Source organism: Artibeus jamaicensis, unplaced genomic scaffold (genome assembly GCF_021234435.1).
Source record: "Artibeus jamaicensis isolate MK-2021 breed Jamaican fruit bat unplaced genomic scaffold, CSHL_Jam_final contig_354, whole genome shotgun sequence".
NCBI lineage: Eukaryota > Metazoa > Chordata > Mammalia > Chiroptera > Phyllostomidae > Artibeus > Artibeus jamaicensis.
Window position 1 is genome coordinate 29,498,989 of NW_026521803.1, and position 14,137 is coordinate 29,513,125.

Consider the following 14,137-nt stretch of genomic DNA (forward strand, 5'->3'; position numbering starts at 1 on the left):
GAAGTTTACTTTATAATCATTCCATCTTTCTTTTAATTAGTGTTTGCATGGTGAAACATTGTTCATCCTTTTGCTTTGTAAGCTATCAAAGTGAGAGGCATTTAATTGCTGACATGGTTGGGTTTAAATCTACCACACTGCTTGTTGTTTTCTATTTGCTCCCAATTATTTATTCTGCTTTTCCTCTCTGCCTTTGGACTGAGTATAATATATGGATCTATTTTATCTAGTTACAGCTCTATTTCTTTTTGTGTGCCTGGCCTTGAGTTTATCACACATACCCATCTTTAATTTGTCAGTCTGCCTTCAAATAATATTACACCATTTCACACTGTCAAGAGTCGTGAAGAGTCTGAAACTTTACCTTGCTTGCAAGTTAACAAGCTAGTCAGTCACAGTTTGGTGGGTCCCGGAAGGAGATTTCTGGGTCAGTCATAAGGATGGTGTGGCAGTCACAGGAACGGCAGTGACCAGAGCACTGACATTTCTGCACTGGCTCCCCGGGCCCCAGTTTGCACAAGGGCCATCTGCAGAGAGCCAAGGGGCCTCTGCACATGCAGCGGGTTAGTCATAGGAACAGAACTCCACGCTTGGGGACCCAAATCTTCCCCAGTGGTCAGGAAGCACACCTACCTTTGGCTTCAGAGAGACACAGGCACGCCTGCATCCTACGCCTATGTTCTCTTTGCCTGAACACGCTGACTGCAGGTATCTGCACGGCTCGCTGTCAGCCCCCTTCACGTCTTCGCTCAAGTGCATGTTCTCGGAAAGGCCTTCTCTGACCATGCTCTGCAGGTTTGCGATTTTGCACCTTTATTTCAACTAGCACTAATTTTTCCTCCTCCTTTTTTTGGTTATGCAAATAGGTAGATATTGATGTCATTTATTGAAATAAAGAAGACTGTGGAAGAAAAAGCTGATTCATTTTGTGTTTGATTTTTTTAAAGAAAACAAAGACTTCTGACTTAACCTTGTTCGCCATGTGTGGGATGTCACACTGGCAACTGAATGGACTAGTTTGCAGTTCAGTAAGGATGGTCGGGTCTTGAAACGCCCAAAACCTAACACGAGTTCTACACTGTGCTGAGATAAAAACAGTTCCTGCCTTTACCACACTACCAGTGCAACTATTACCCTTCACTGCTTCTGTTCTCTTAGGTTCAGCCACGCGATTTCTTTCATGTCCTCTCTAATTGGGTGTGGTAATGCTATTTTCTCCTGCTGCTTAACTCAGCCAGACTGTTTCATCTTATGAATTACATGGAAGCAACATGTACCAATGACTAATAAAAATTTAGTCATTGAAAAACACACATCCAACTCCTTCTGCAAAAGTTAAGTGCTCCAAGGTTAGTCCCTCCTGTCTCAGCTACAGAACGCTGCTGAATGTCTTAGTGAAAAATATCAACCCTCACCTCCCTGTCAGCTAAAAATAACAGCAGATTCATGGTGTCCTCTCCCAATACTTTTCAAGGTTAACTTTATGAAAGAAGAAATAGTAAAGGCTTGCTAATGCCAAAATCTCAGGGGCATTTAGGGGAGGGAAGGGGAAGCTGAAGTGCTGAAAGAGGCAGAAAGTCGAGATGTTATTTGTATCTCTGTCATGGCATTTCCCCCCCAAAACATGTAAAAATAATTTAAAATGTCTTCAAATAAATTTCCAGTGGACTCAGCACTATTCTGGGTGGCAGTGTTCGACAAAAAGTTGTTGGAAAATCTGCACATTTGGAATCTTACTTAGGTTTATCCCAGTGAGTGCTGAAAGCCTAGAGTGTATCATGAGCAGACCTGGCTTCCCGGTCTGCGTGACTTACTAAGCGACCCTCAGCCAACCATTTTCCCTCTCAGGCCCTGCTCAGCTTCCCCCACAGGGATGGGTTAAGGGTTGGATGGGAGCGTGTATATGCAAAAAAGTCACAGTGATAAAGCTCTATGCAAACACGTAATCTTCATCCGAGACAATGATGTTCTTAGGCTTGGATCTGTGTTAAAATTACGTGGAAACCTTCTTTTAGCATCTGGGTTTTCTGATCTGGGATGATGGTTAAATATACTTAGGATATCCATAATACAGATATTAAAATGTGAGATTTTCAAAGAATTGACATTACAGAAAAATGCCAATGATCTAAATGTTAAAAAACAGAAATCTCTAGCACAAACTTCGCGAACCACTTCTGACGTGCCGGATCACTCACAGCACCTGCTCCACACTCTGCACAAATCTTTCTCTGCATTTCAGTTGCGTTCTTGCCTTTCTTGAAATAATAAAACATAACAGGCCAAAAGTGTTGCTTATTTTCCTCCATCTTCAATATTGAAATGACTACACAAAAATTCACCAATTTTGATAACGTTTTAAATGTGTGTTGATATGATAGCTATCACAATACAACCTCACAAAACTGTGTTGAGTACAGGTAAAGACAAGCGAGCATGACCAGAGCCCATGACATGGGAGAAACCAAATGATCTTTCTGACCAACCCAGTGTGTGTGTGCAGGATCCAGCAGCAGTGACACCTGCTTGACTGCGATTAGTAGGGTAATAATATGGGCACAACAATTTATAGTTTTAATTTGAACATTTCACCTAAAATCTCACATGGTGTGCTTGAGTGTGATACTGTTATGTCACAGAATTACATGCTTACCATTTTGTAATAAACGAGTTTGTAATGAAGAGGGGCATTACTGGTGCTGGACCCTGTATGTATGTACGTCTGTGTGTACAGGACATACACGGAATGCAATGCAGGACAGAGGGCACATACAGTTAATGTTAGAGAGACTCCTTTACAGTTTTTATCAAAGTTTGCTGAACTTCTCTGCTTTAATGTTTAAAAAAGAACCGTGATAAATATCTCCACTTGTACTTACCAGATCAATATTTTGCATTATATCCTGAAATGAGGGATGAGTTCGAAACTGTTCAAAGAGATCTCGTTTGTAGAGCAGCGCGTACACCAAGTTTGGGTTGTGGTGAAGAGAATTGGTCAGGCAGGAGTTGATGATCTCTAACATCATTCGGATCACTTCTTCGATGACGTTCAGGTCTTGTGCCTGATAAAGAAAATGCCCACACGGTCACTATTTTTTCCTTGACCCAGAATTAATTAGAATGAGAGCAACTGTTTAAAAATTCTAACAGTAGTGAAAAGATCATGCAAAAGAACTCTTTCAAGATTTCTTTCCAAAATTTTTAGAATTAGGTTTATCAGTTACTAAAGGATTTCAGTTAAGTTTTCTTGAACTTACATGGTGATACTTAGGAATTTCCCATAATAAATTACAGACTTGCCGACCCAGAAGAAAGTTTGGGGCTCACTTAGGCCCTCACTTAACAGGTCATTATGTGTATTCTCCTCACTGTGGCATGTGAACTCAGCAGACCTCCAGGATTTAAAGTGGCACAGGGTCTTCCCATTCCTACCAAAAGTGTGTATTTCAGGATATGACCTCATTTTTCTGCACTGGCGTCCCAACCTTTATATTTATAAAGAGCCAACTGTTTTATTTCTGTTTCCTCAGAGTCAACAGTCTTTGGGAATCTGAGTGTGAAACAGTTATAAGAGAGCAAAACTCAAAGCAGGCAGTCAACAAACCTCCTGGAAAAAAGAGCAACATTATATGCAAATACCATGACTTGACCTCTCTTCCTGAGTTTTCTAAATCCTTTGCCAGCTGAAGCAAAACTGTAACATTGTGTGACAGGCTCTCAGGCAACTTTTTCATAGTGTCCAGTTCAAAATTCGTGTTTACTTAGCTTTCACTTGTTACAGCTTTCATTTTTAAGTTTTCTAAATAACTAGTTCTGTCACATTCTTGTTTCACTTCTGTTTTTATATTATAGCTATTTATTCTTTTTTATGAATATCACCCCTGTGAATGTATCTTTGAGGAAGTAGCTAAAGGGAGTATCTTGAAAACAACTCTATTAATTTTCAATTCCATTTGGATACCACACTTACGTTAGTTATGACCAGGACTATGTTGGTTCTTTCGCAGGTTTCAGCATGTGTCTGGGAACCCTGGTTAAGCAGGCTCACGCAGTGTGTTTTTCCCTCCCCCAAACCTGCAGGTCATGCAGTGGCTTCTGGAGTCTGCAACCGCCTCGTTCTGAAAACAGGACCCTAACCCCTTCCCGGTAGTCAGTCACATTGAAGACAGCCAGAGCAGGGTCTGTCACCAAGGCAGTATTGGTTTGGCTCACAATCCCATCTCGAGGCCAGTTCTATGTCCTCCTACCTCCCTTGCCATAGAACTTAAGAGCCATTGTGAACACCCTTGTCCAGGTTCTTTTCAGTAAAAAGTCGATTCCACTTTCTAACTGCTGGCAGGGAACCTGGCACCAGTGTGCTGCCTCCCACCTGGGCCCCTGGCGCCGTAGCCGAGCTCCCCGCCGCTCCTGCCTCCTTCCAGACTGGAAGCTCCGCACGCTCACTGCTTCAACTCCTTTATCTATTTCTGCTCTGAGAAATTTCTACCTCATCTGCAGGTATGGCTATGCGTTTTAAATGTCCTCTCGGTATTCCTATGTTTCTGGAGCAAAGGGAAGTGAATGGCATTCAAACTGAGAACTGACAACATAATCTTGACCAGAATTCCCTCAATTTCTTTTCATCTCTTGTTGGTACTTGAAGTCTAAGAGGAGGAGGAAGAAGAAACTTTGAGTTTCAGAATTCTCTCAAAGTCATTTAAGGGTGACCCAGTGAGACAGTCTGACCACAAGGCAAAACATTAGCTTTCTGAAGAATTTTATGTTTATAAAAATATTTCATATACCCATGTACGTTAAGTCCTAATATATGCAACTTAAATTTCAAAAACAAATCACCGGTGGATAGTTCATAATTTCTGCTTTTAAAACACTGATAATTTATCCTCGATGTTTGAATGAGTAATCTGCTAAGACAAATAGGGTAATATACCCAACACTCAAATAGGCACCTGCTCATTTAAACCCAAACTAAACTACTGACCATGTATCTTATCCCCAAATCAGGTAAAGTATAAACTGGAAGCTTTACATCAATAAACATATTCCCCATTAGTTCTCACTTTGCATCAATCAATCTGACTGAAGGCGCTTTAAGAATTATACTAACCCTCTTATATTTAAAGGAGTTACTGGGTATTTCATTTCTCTCGTTTCATTTTTACTTTTTATCACCATCTGAGGACATGCTTATTGGTTTTAAAGAGAGGGGACGGGAAGGAGAGAAACATCGATGCGAGACAGAAATATTGATCGGTTGCCTCTAACACGCCCCACCTGGGGACCTGGCCTGCAACCCAGGCTCGCGCCCTGACAGGGAGTCGGTCTGCAGATGGTGCCCAGCCCACTGACCACACCAGTCTGGGCCCGTCCACGACTCCACTCAGCCCCTAAGGAGCAGCTATTCTAGCACGTAAGCCGTCCCCTAAAAACTGCACTCCTGCGGATCCTTCCATTTGTGTTGGTGCAAGGCACCCAGCAGGTCATGACATAACCAGGGGCCAGGGGGGCAAATTATGCACCAGGGGACTCTGATTTACTACACATAAAGTATCAAATTTTTGACTAATTCCAATTTCCAAGGCAAACTATGCCAGTAATTATAGTTCCCAAGTTACCAGCATTTTCAAGTTGCTACAATGACTAGATTCTACTACATATGGCAATACACAAAAGAAATCCTTCAGGTTTCGTTTTGGAAAAGCATTATTGGGTGATAATCACCACTTGTAAAACAGATGAAAAATTATCATGAATTTGATTACAGCTTCTTTAAAATCACAAGGTCATCCATATCTCAGCATTTAAGGAGACCTGAACGGTCATCTGATCTAGTCAGTATCGGGATGTCAGCATCTCAAATGGTATTTAAAGAAGGTTGCTCCTGTATTCCTTTTCCCATGAGGATTAAATGAGGGAGCATTTGTAAAGCCCTTAAGACTGTATAACACAGGTAAGTACCCTGTGAGTGATATTTAAAGAAAATAAAAAACAAATAAAGTAATTTAAAGGGGGAAAATCATTTTAATTTGGGGCATTACAAAAAAGAACAAAAAGATAAATGACTTTTTGAAGTTGCCACATTAATTCAATTACTGTAACTATAGAGAACTTAAAAATCACATTTCTTAGTCTTAACTATAGGCCCCCAATTCCACTTCTATTAACTTAAAAAACTGGTCCTTTAGAGGACAAGGTATAGGGAAATTAACTTACATTTATGGCATGATATACGGTTTTCTAAAAAAACATGCTTTTAAAAATTAACCATGTGTCGTTTGTAGTCTGTCAAAATTAGCTTTGCCAGAGACAAAATCCGATGGCTCATTAGACCAGCAAACCACGTGGAGAACATGGTGCCTTTTTCACTCACGGTATTTACTTTTAGCACACAGCTTCCATTCCAGGAGTGGATCCCAGATCAAACAGACTTTCCTCTCAAAAAACCTCAGAACTGACTTTATTGCAGAGCACCTCAAATGCAGAGATGAGGACCCTGAGAAAACGGTCATTTTCGGATGTCCCTGGCAGCGGGGAATGCCGAGTGAGCTCGGTGCTTGGCGGTGACTTCACGTCAAAGGGACAAGTTGGCAGTTGCGTGAGTGTCTTACCCTGTCAGCGGCACTCACGGCTGCCTCATTACATAAACTTCCTTTTCCCTTTTGAGAGGGAATTTATACAGTTAAATAGCTTCAAATCATTTATTTTTAGTTTCCTTAAGAGAAGCATATGTATCTTGTTTGTATTAGTTTTGGGCAGATTCCAAACGAGTTGTCTAAATTTCCTGCATTTTCAGCAGAAAATAAAACCTTCAACAAAGTGAATGGGACACTGCCAGGGTGGGGGGGGGGGCACAGGCAGGCCTCTTTTCAAAGCTGATGTGCAAATGGCCTTCGAAGCCAATCATCTGGCGATAGACCCTTGCTATCGCCGCTAACTCACTGGAGCAGAATGAAAGGCTTTGTGGCCACGTTATTTCCAGCCAGAGCTGGATCTGGCCCAACGTATCGAGCTTCCTATATAGCAAGAACTAGCTTTACATTACATGCAGAATCACAGCTGAAGAATAAATGCTGTGACCAGATGAGAGAAAGTGTAACCTTAATAATTCGAGGGGACGGAGGAGGGGAGAGCGAGCGGCAGGCCATGGGGCCCTGTCATTCTCGTGTGGGAATGTGAAACGATGTGTTCTTTTTCTTCACTCCTTGGACAGGGTCTGAATGGGGCCGACAAGCCTAAACTAAACCCTGGGAAGTCTGTTATTTAAAACACCATCACTGGTGGCAAGAAGGCAAGATAATGGCGGCTGCTCGGGGTCATCGGCTAACTTTACAGGTTCTTCCATACTTGGAAAATAGCCAGAGAACTCACAAAAGAGAAATGTTCTCACTGAAATCCAACCAAGTCGCAGCCGCCAGCAGTCAGGTCGCCTCAGCAGGCTGCTCTCCCTGGGCAGAAGGTGGGATGCAGGAGAGGGGGTCTCCCCTTTCCCAGGCCCTCCCGCAGGCAGGCGAGAGCAGGCATACACCTGAGCTGCGGGGGGCTTTCACAATGTAATGGTTTGCCTTAAGAATTAGTGTTGATTTCCATTCTTCTTCAAAATACACTAGTGTTCAATTATAAAAAGAAATACCCCTCCCCCTATAAACAAGTAATATCCAAGTAAAAGAATTCTGTAGGAAGATGCACTTTTTTAATGGCTTTGATAGTCTACTAAGTGCTCCCCCTGGTCCCAGCTGAGACACAAGATCCCAGGACTGGTCCCAGCTCAGCCGACCAGTGGTTTCGTGACCTTGGGTAAGTCACTCGACCTGAGCTGCAGTCTTTTATTTGCAAAAACAAGTGCTTATGAGATTTAAATTCCCTCCTAGTTGTAAGTCTTAGTTTCCATTAAGAATGGATAAAATACTGCATTTAAAAAGCAAATTTTATTAGAGAAACCCAAAATGTGGTTAATGTAGAAAAATCTCTAGGGTGACCTCAAGCTTCAGTAAAATCCAGAATTTACTTTAGATGACCCAGCACGTGAAACAGAATCATTGTTAGTTTAGAAGGAAGAGACCCCAACAAGCTTTGAGAGTAAACAAGTGTAAGGCTACGTTTGAAAATAATCATTCTCTAAACCAAGAAACATACTGGTTCTTCCGTAACTCATTACTCTCATCGTTTGTGGATTATCTTTGTCACTGTTAACGCGCAGAAGGGAAATGACCTCTATAAACTTGCACGTCATGGATGTCACATCAGAGATCGGTGATGTCTGGGGTCCTTCTTCCACTCTTCCTTGGGAGGAAGAGTCAGTGGAGTCATTGAGGGGCAGTGAGAATCCTATACAGGGGAGCAGGAGCCATGAAGTTAAAAAAAAAAAAGCAAAAACAGAGGTGGCCACAAGTCATCAAAGAGAGGCCCTAGACTGGGTTCTAGTCCCAGCTTTGCCATGGACTGGACGAGTCACTCTCTGGGCTTCAGCTCCTGCAAATATGAAACAAAAGGGCCTTTGGCAGGGACGCTCCGTAAGGAGCCAGACCGGCTTCTGCTTAGGCTGCGGAAAGCTGCAGAGAACGCCTCTCCTGCCCTACCGAATGGGAAGTCCGGACAGTTTAGTAAGCTTTGCGTCTTCTTAAAGCCACCAGAGAATGGCGATAATGATTCTGTAAGGCAATCGAATGAAACAAAGTCCCGAGAGCACCAGTCCCTCCGCGGAGAGAAGGAACGCAGCACGCCCCTGCTTCCGGCAGCGCGCAGCAGGAGGAAGAGGTGGTTTCCACAGACGTGGGGAGGAAGAAACCAGATAAGATGTCAATGAATTCTTTTTTTTTTATTGTATTTTTTCCCCATTACCATTTATTCCCCTTATACCCTCTTCCACCTCCAGCCCCCCACCCCAGCCATCCCCACACTGTCGTCCGGTCCCCGAGTCCTTTTTCCTTTTTGCTCCATCAGTCCACCCTACGACCCCTGCACCCAGGGCTGTCAGCCTGCTCTCCATCTATGAATCTGCCTCTCTTTTCCTCATAGTTAGTTCAGCCTGTTCATTAGATTCCTCACGTGAGTGAAGTCACATGGTACTTGCCTTTCTCTGACTGGCTTTCCAGTGAATGCTAAGTGTGGTCTAACACGTCCATCGGAAAGGAGGGGCCCCACTGGAGCCCACACTCTCTTGGAAGCTCTTTTCTACTGCCCACCTCCAGGTAACTGAGGGCCACCACTGTGACGCGCAGCAATTGGAACGGGTGCCCAGGATCTAAAATTAGAAGCAGTTCTTACCCTGTATTTCACCCTGGAGTTACAACATCCTGTCAAAATCTATACGGCAGACACTTCTCAAAAATGTTTCTTTCAAGCTATGTAAGGAATTGAACATTTAAAAAAGGGAACAAAAACTTGTTATTTTTATTTGGCAATAATATTGCAAATATAATTGAGAGATGCTGAACCTCCATCTAGATACTAAAAACTATTTTCATAGATTCAAGTAAGTAGCATTATTCTCTATATTAAAGATTCTCTAGTTTTACGGAAACTTGGCCAGAATATGGAAGAAGAATTCTGTAGCAGAGCAGTTGACTGCCCAGCCTCTGATCTGGACTCAGTCAAGGTTAATGGCAATGAGAGTGACACAATTTGCTGTTGCAACCGGACTGAATCCTGTTCCACTACTTACTCCTTATGTGACCTTGGGCAAGATTCTAAGCCTTAATTTCTTTATGAGCAACACTGTTACAGTAGAGCAGAAACAAAATAACGAATACATAACACTCCTACCCCAATGCCCAACATGTAGTAGCAGCTCAAGAAATTGCTGCTTTTACTAGTCAAAGCAATAGCAATAATGAATGAAAGTTTCCTATCAGATGTACTTGGGAGGTATGGTAACTCTACCACACACAAAGTCAAACAACGCTAACATTTCCTGACTTGAACTTTTATGGCTATTTAAAGAGAAGTGCTTCCATGGCATTGAAATTTGAATTTTAGAACACTCGTGTGCATTACAATGAAATGCAGAGCTAACTATGAATCTGAGATCTTTAACACCCTAAATGCTGTTGTTTCATTAAATGGCCAACCTCCTTAGGAAATATGATGCTAATATCCCAAGTCTAATGCTAAAATATACATGACTTTTGACTAAAGACAGCTGATTTGAAACCCACTGCATTATAACAGTATCCCGTGTAATGACCGAAAGTTGTATTTATGGTTTGCTTAATGACTGGGACTGATGCCTACATTTCGTCCAAACAACTGCCGATGCTCATGATTCAGTCAAGGTCGATGGCAATGAGGGTGACTCAGTCTGCTGCTACAATTAGAGCAAGGGAGCATTTGAAGAAGTTGTCATGGAAACTGTCTATCGCCCAGCAATGAGGATTAAAGAAATTGGGGAGGCAATCCTGCACTTAAATTCGCAATTTATTTCTTCTGGTAGACGCTAATTTTAAAATGAGTTTAGAGGTCCTTAAAGAAGAATGCTCACTAAAGGAAGAGTCACTAAACAGGACGTCTTCCATCTAAATGTCACCAGACTCTTATTTTGAAAACCTGAAATGCACCTGAAAACAGAAACAACCCAATTCTCCTCTTGCTATCATTTGTGATATGGGGCTACAAAATAAAAAGTTTTCATTCATGATCATCTATTTTTGTGTTACTATAACATAAAATTAGTTTGGGGGAATGAAACTTAACGTGTCACATTCATAAGGGTCTGACTGAGAATGGCTCAGCTTGGGGTCACAGGCTGGGGCTGCCTATCAGTTTCGCTAGATGGTATCAATTTCTTTGGAAGAGAAAAATGCCTCATTTTATGTTCTGGACAAAAGTTTGTAGAAACAACTACCAGTATGTCAAAGATAAAATAGGGTGGGGAAACCCTAATGTACAATGAACAAGATTCTTTATTTAAAGGCAAACAAAAAGTTGATATTAATATAGAAACACAGAAAAAGGCTATTAAAGGAAACTCTTCAGTCAAAATCTAGCTGGCAAGAACTAAGATTCTGGCCTCTCCTCTTTTCCATTGCTTCTTTAGTCTACTTGTATCAATTTTGGAATACGGAAAAGATTTTGTTACAAGAAAGATATGAAAAGCTGATAAAACACATTTAGGTGAATGCATACATTGTAACATTTAGCAACAAAGCTAAAATTCACTTAGTAGCATTTTCATAAAAGTGACAGTACAAGGAAGTAAGATAATGAAGACGCAGCTTTTTCTACAACATGGAGACCATTAATTGGCAATTTAAGGATAATCCTCTTTGGTCGACTACCCTGTAAGAGACAGGTAGTTTTGGTTTGTCTTATTTAAAGGAACACCCGGCTTCCTTCAGGTCCAAAGTCAGAGATGCTACTGGACACACACACCTCCAGGAGGACGGACAGCATGGACAACCCGTGTGGATCACAGGTGTGAGGCGCCACAGAAAGTTGTTTTGCATTTCACTCAACTTTGGCACAGGTTCAATTACAGAAAAATATTTGCCTCATTTCATTCATAAAACCAATGGCTAGTTAAACTTCCCTGAAATTCAGTCGGCCTTTACCAAAAGGGCACACTGGGAGTCAGGTAAACAAGAACTCCCAAATGTCCAAAGAACGGCAACAACAAATGGCGGTATAAAATCAGTTTTAGTGATTTGCAGCCATCCCTCGGCATCCATGAGAATCGGTCCCTGCCTCCCAACCCAGGATACCAGCATCTGTGGTGCTCAACTCCCTTATATAAAATGATGAGGCATTTGCATACAACCCTACACATATCCTCTCTTGTACTTGAATTCTCTCTAGATTACTTATAACACCTAATAAAATGTAAATGCTATATAGCTGTTACACTGTATTGTTTAGGGAATAATGTCAAGAGAAAAAGTCTGTACAAGTTAAATACTAAACAGCAATACACTCCAACAATGCAAACTTTTCTTCCCCCTGAATATTTTCCACCTGGGGTTGGTTGTCTCTGTGGACGTGAAACTGTGAATATGGAGAGCCAATTGCTTTCCTAATAAAAATACCTTTGTCCAAGCAAAATTTTTAGGAAGCAGCTTTCCCCCTTTATGTGTTTGATTTATATTTAGGAAACATACTGTAACATTATTTAAACTAATTTACCGGTTATTATTCAACAGTCATTGTTAACTCTAACTCTTTGGTATGCCAACAAGCCAAATAAAAGAATGATTATAACCTTCTTAACGACTTCAACTTTATGTCAATTAAAATGTGAGGAAATTGGATGAGGAATCAGACATGTTGGGAAAAAGAATATAAAAGCCTTAAGACCGACAGAGACACAGAGGAAGAAAGTAAAAACGCATTAACTGTGCAAGAAACTAGTTACAAACTGCCTTTTATGAAAGATCTCAAAACAGTCGCTCTGAGTGCTCCTTCCACCTCCTAAGAGCTTTGATAACAGCAAAAAACACGGAACACTCGCTCACTAGTCTCTGCTCCCTGCAATTTACAGGCGGTGGTAGGTCTGGTTCAAGGAACTCCAAGGAGCTGTTTTCTGCAATTCCTTCAGTTCACCGGGAGTAAACTGGAAAACTAACCGAACTAACTAATTGGGAGGAATTTAATCCTCAGCCAACCACCAATCATCAGCCACCAATCATCAGCCACCACAACATCCCAGCTGATACCTGTCAGTGTGGCTGGTGTTACGAAAAAGCAGTGGACAAGGCACTGGATTAGAGCAGAGACCGCAGGACGCAGCCCCTGCCTGGGTGAAGTTCAGGCTCCGACGGCAGCGAATGCCAGCTGCGGGCAGCGCTACAGGCAAAGAAAAGGGAGAGTGGGGAGGACGAGTCAGAGCCGCTGAGGCTGAGCCCTGGAAAGGCAGCGCAGGGAGTGCCCCACCGAAGACTCCGCAGGACGACGCCTTCAAGGGTTTCAGTCAGGGTCGTCACAGACTTCCACTTGAACAAGGAAAATACCAGCAGAAAATGCCTAATTACAGAATGCATAATTTATCAGTGGTTTTAGCCAATCTCTCTCGAATCTCCACAATCAGACTATGCTTAATAGAGTGAGGGTGCCAAGGAGGCTTCCTTTACAGGCTAAGACTCTGAGGATAATATATGAATCTCACTTTTTAAAATGATCCCAAATACTTACTGTACACAAGGGTTTGGTTTCCTGTTCTTATTTTTCTCTTCCCTAAATTTTGTTTGAATTTCATTAAAGTAACAAATGAGTATAATTCAAAAGTCAAGAATGAGACTAGATCTGAAACATGAAGGGCAATGCCCTGGACAAAGTCTCCCCTTCCACCTAATTCCCACTCAGCACCACCTTTGTCTTTTTATTTCAAAATAAAGCGTGTGCTGGTATTTTTTAATTTTTAATTTTCAATGATCTATTACGGACTTCTCATGGAAAAATGAGACTCTCCTCTCTCTAAATTAATTTCAGAATCTGCTTAAGTGTTTCTAATCTACTAAACTATGAAAATACTCATTTTTAAGACATCCTATGAAGGAGACAACTAAAAAGAAATATCTCTCTAAAGCTAAAATCCTGAAAGAAATGAAACTAAGATTTAACTGGGAACCTGAGAATAAGATCATAACTCAAATGTCAGGACACTGCTTTAGGACAATGGCAGGTGACAGAATCCCCCAGCTGCAGAAATGCGGGAGAGGGAGGAGTCTGTCACTAGAGTAAAATCTGAGACCACGGCATGTGCCAGGCAGCGCAGCCTCTGGCAGCGCAGCCTCTAAACTCAGTCAGGCCCCTCTCAGCTGTGCCCCGTGGGCACTCCCTTCGACTGACACATTTATTTTGTACCTCTCAGAACATGACGAATCCTAGGTGGCTGTTTTATTCCTTTTCTCTTTCTCTTTTGTTTTCTTTCCTTTCTTTGTGAGAGGCTGGCATTCCCAAGAAAGCACAGCAGTGATCCTGCTGGCTTTCTCTCTCGCTCCTGTGTTATTACATTTAATTTGTATGCTTTTATAACTTTGTACTTACGCCCACAGGCTTTTGAACAATGGGTACCCATTCAATAAATCCAAGAAATAAATGACTTGATGACTGTAAGTGCTTTGAACTCAATGGACAGAAGGCTCTACATAAGTAATGTAATAGTAAGGACGGTAGGATGAAAAATTGAAAAGGAAAAAAAACAATCTAA

The 14,137-nt window shown here is 41.8% G+C and overlaps 1 protein-coding gene across 2 annotated transcripts in view; it reads right to left on the reverse strand.

Moving 5' to 3' along the window:
• DYM (dymeclin) overlaps positions 1-14,137 on the reverse strand; it is a 280,176-nt gene that overhangs the window by 59,073 nt on the left and 206,966 nt on the right. For both annotated transcript variants that reach the window (XM_037165106.2, XM_037165105.2), the window contains exon 15: positions 2,880-3,062. In XM_037165106.2, coding sequence (XP_037021001.1) covers positions 2,880-3,062 — 183 coding nt within the window. The remainder of the gene's footprint in view (positions 1-2,879; positions 3,063-14,137) is intronic.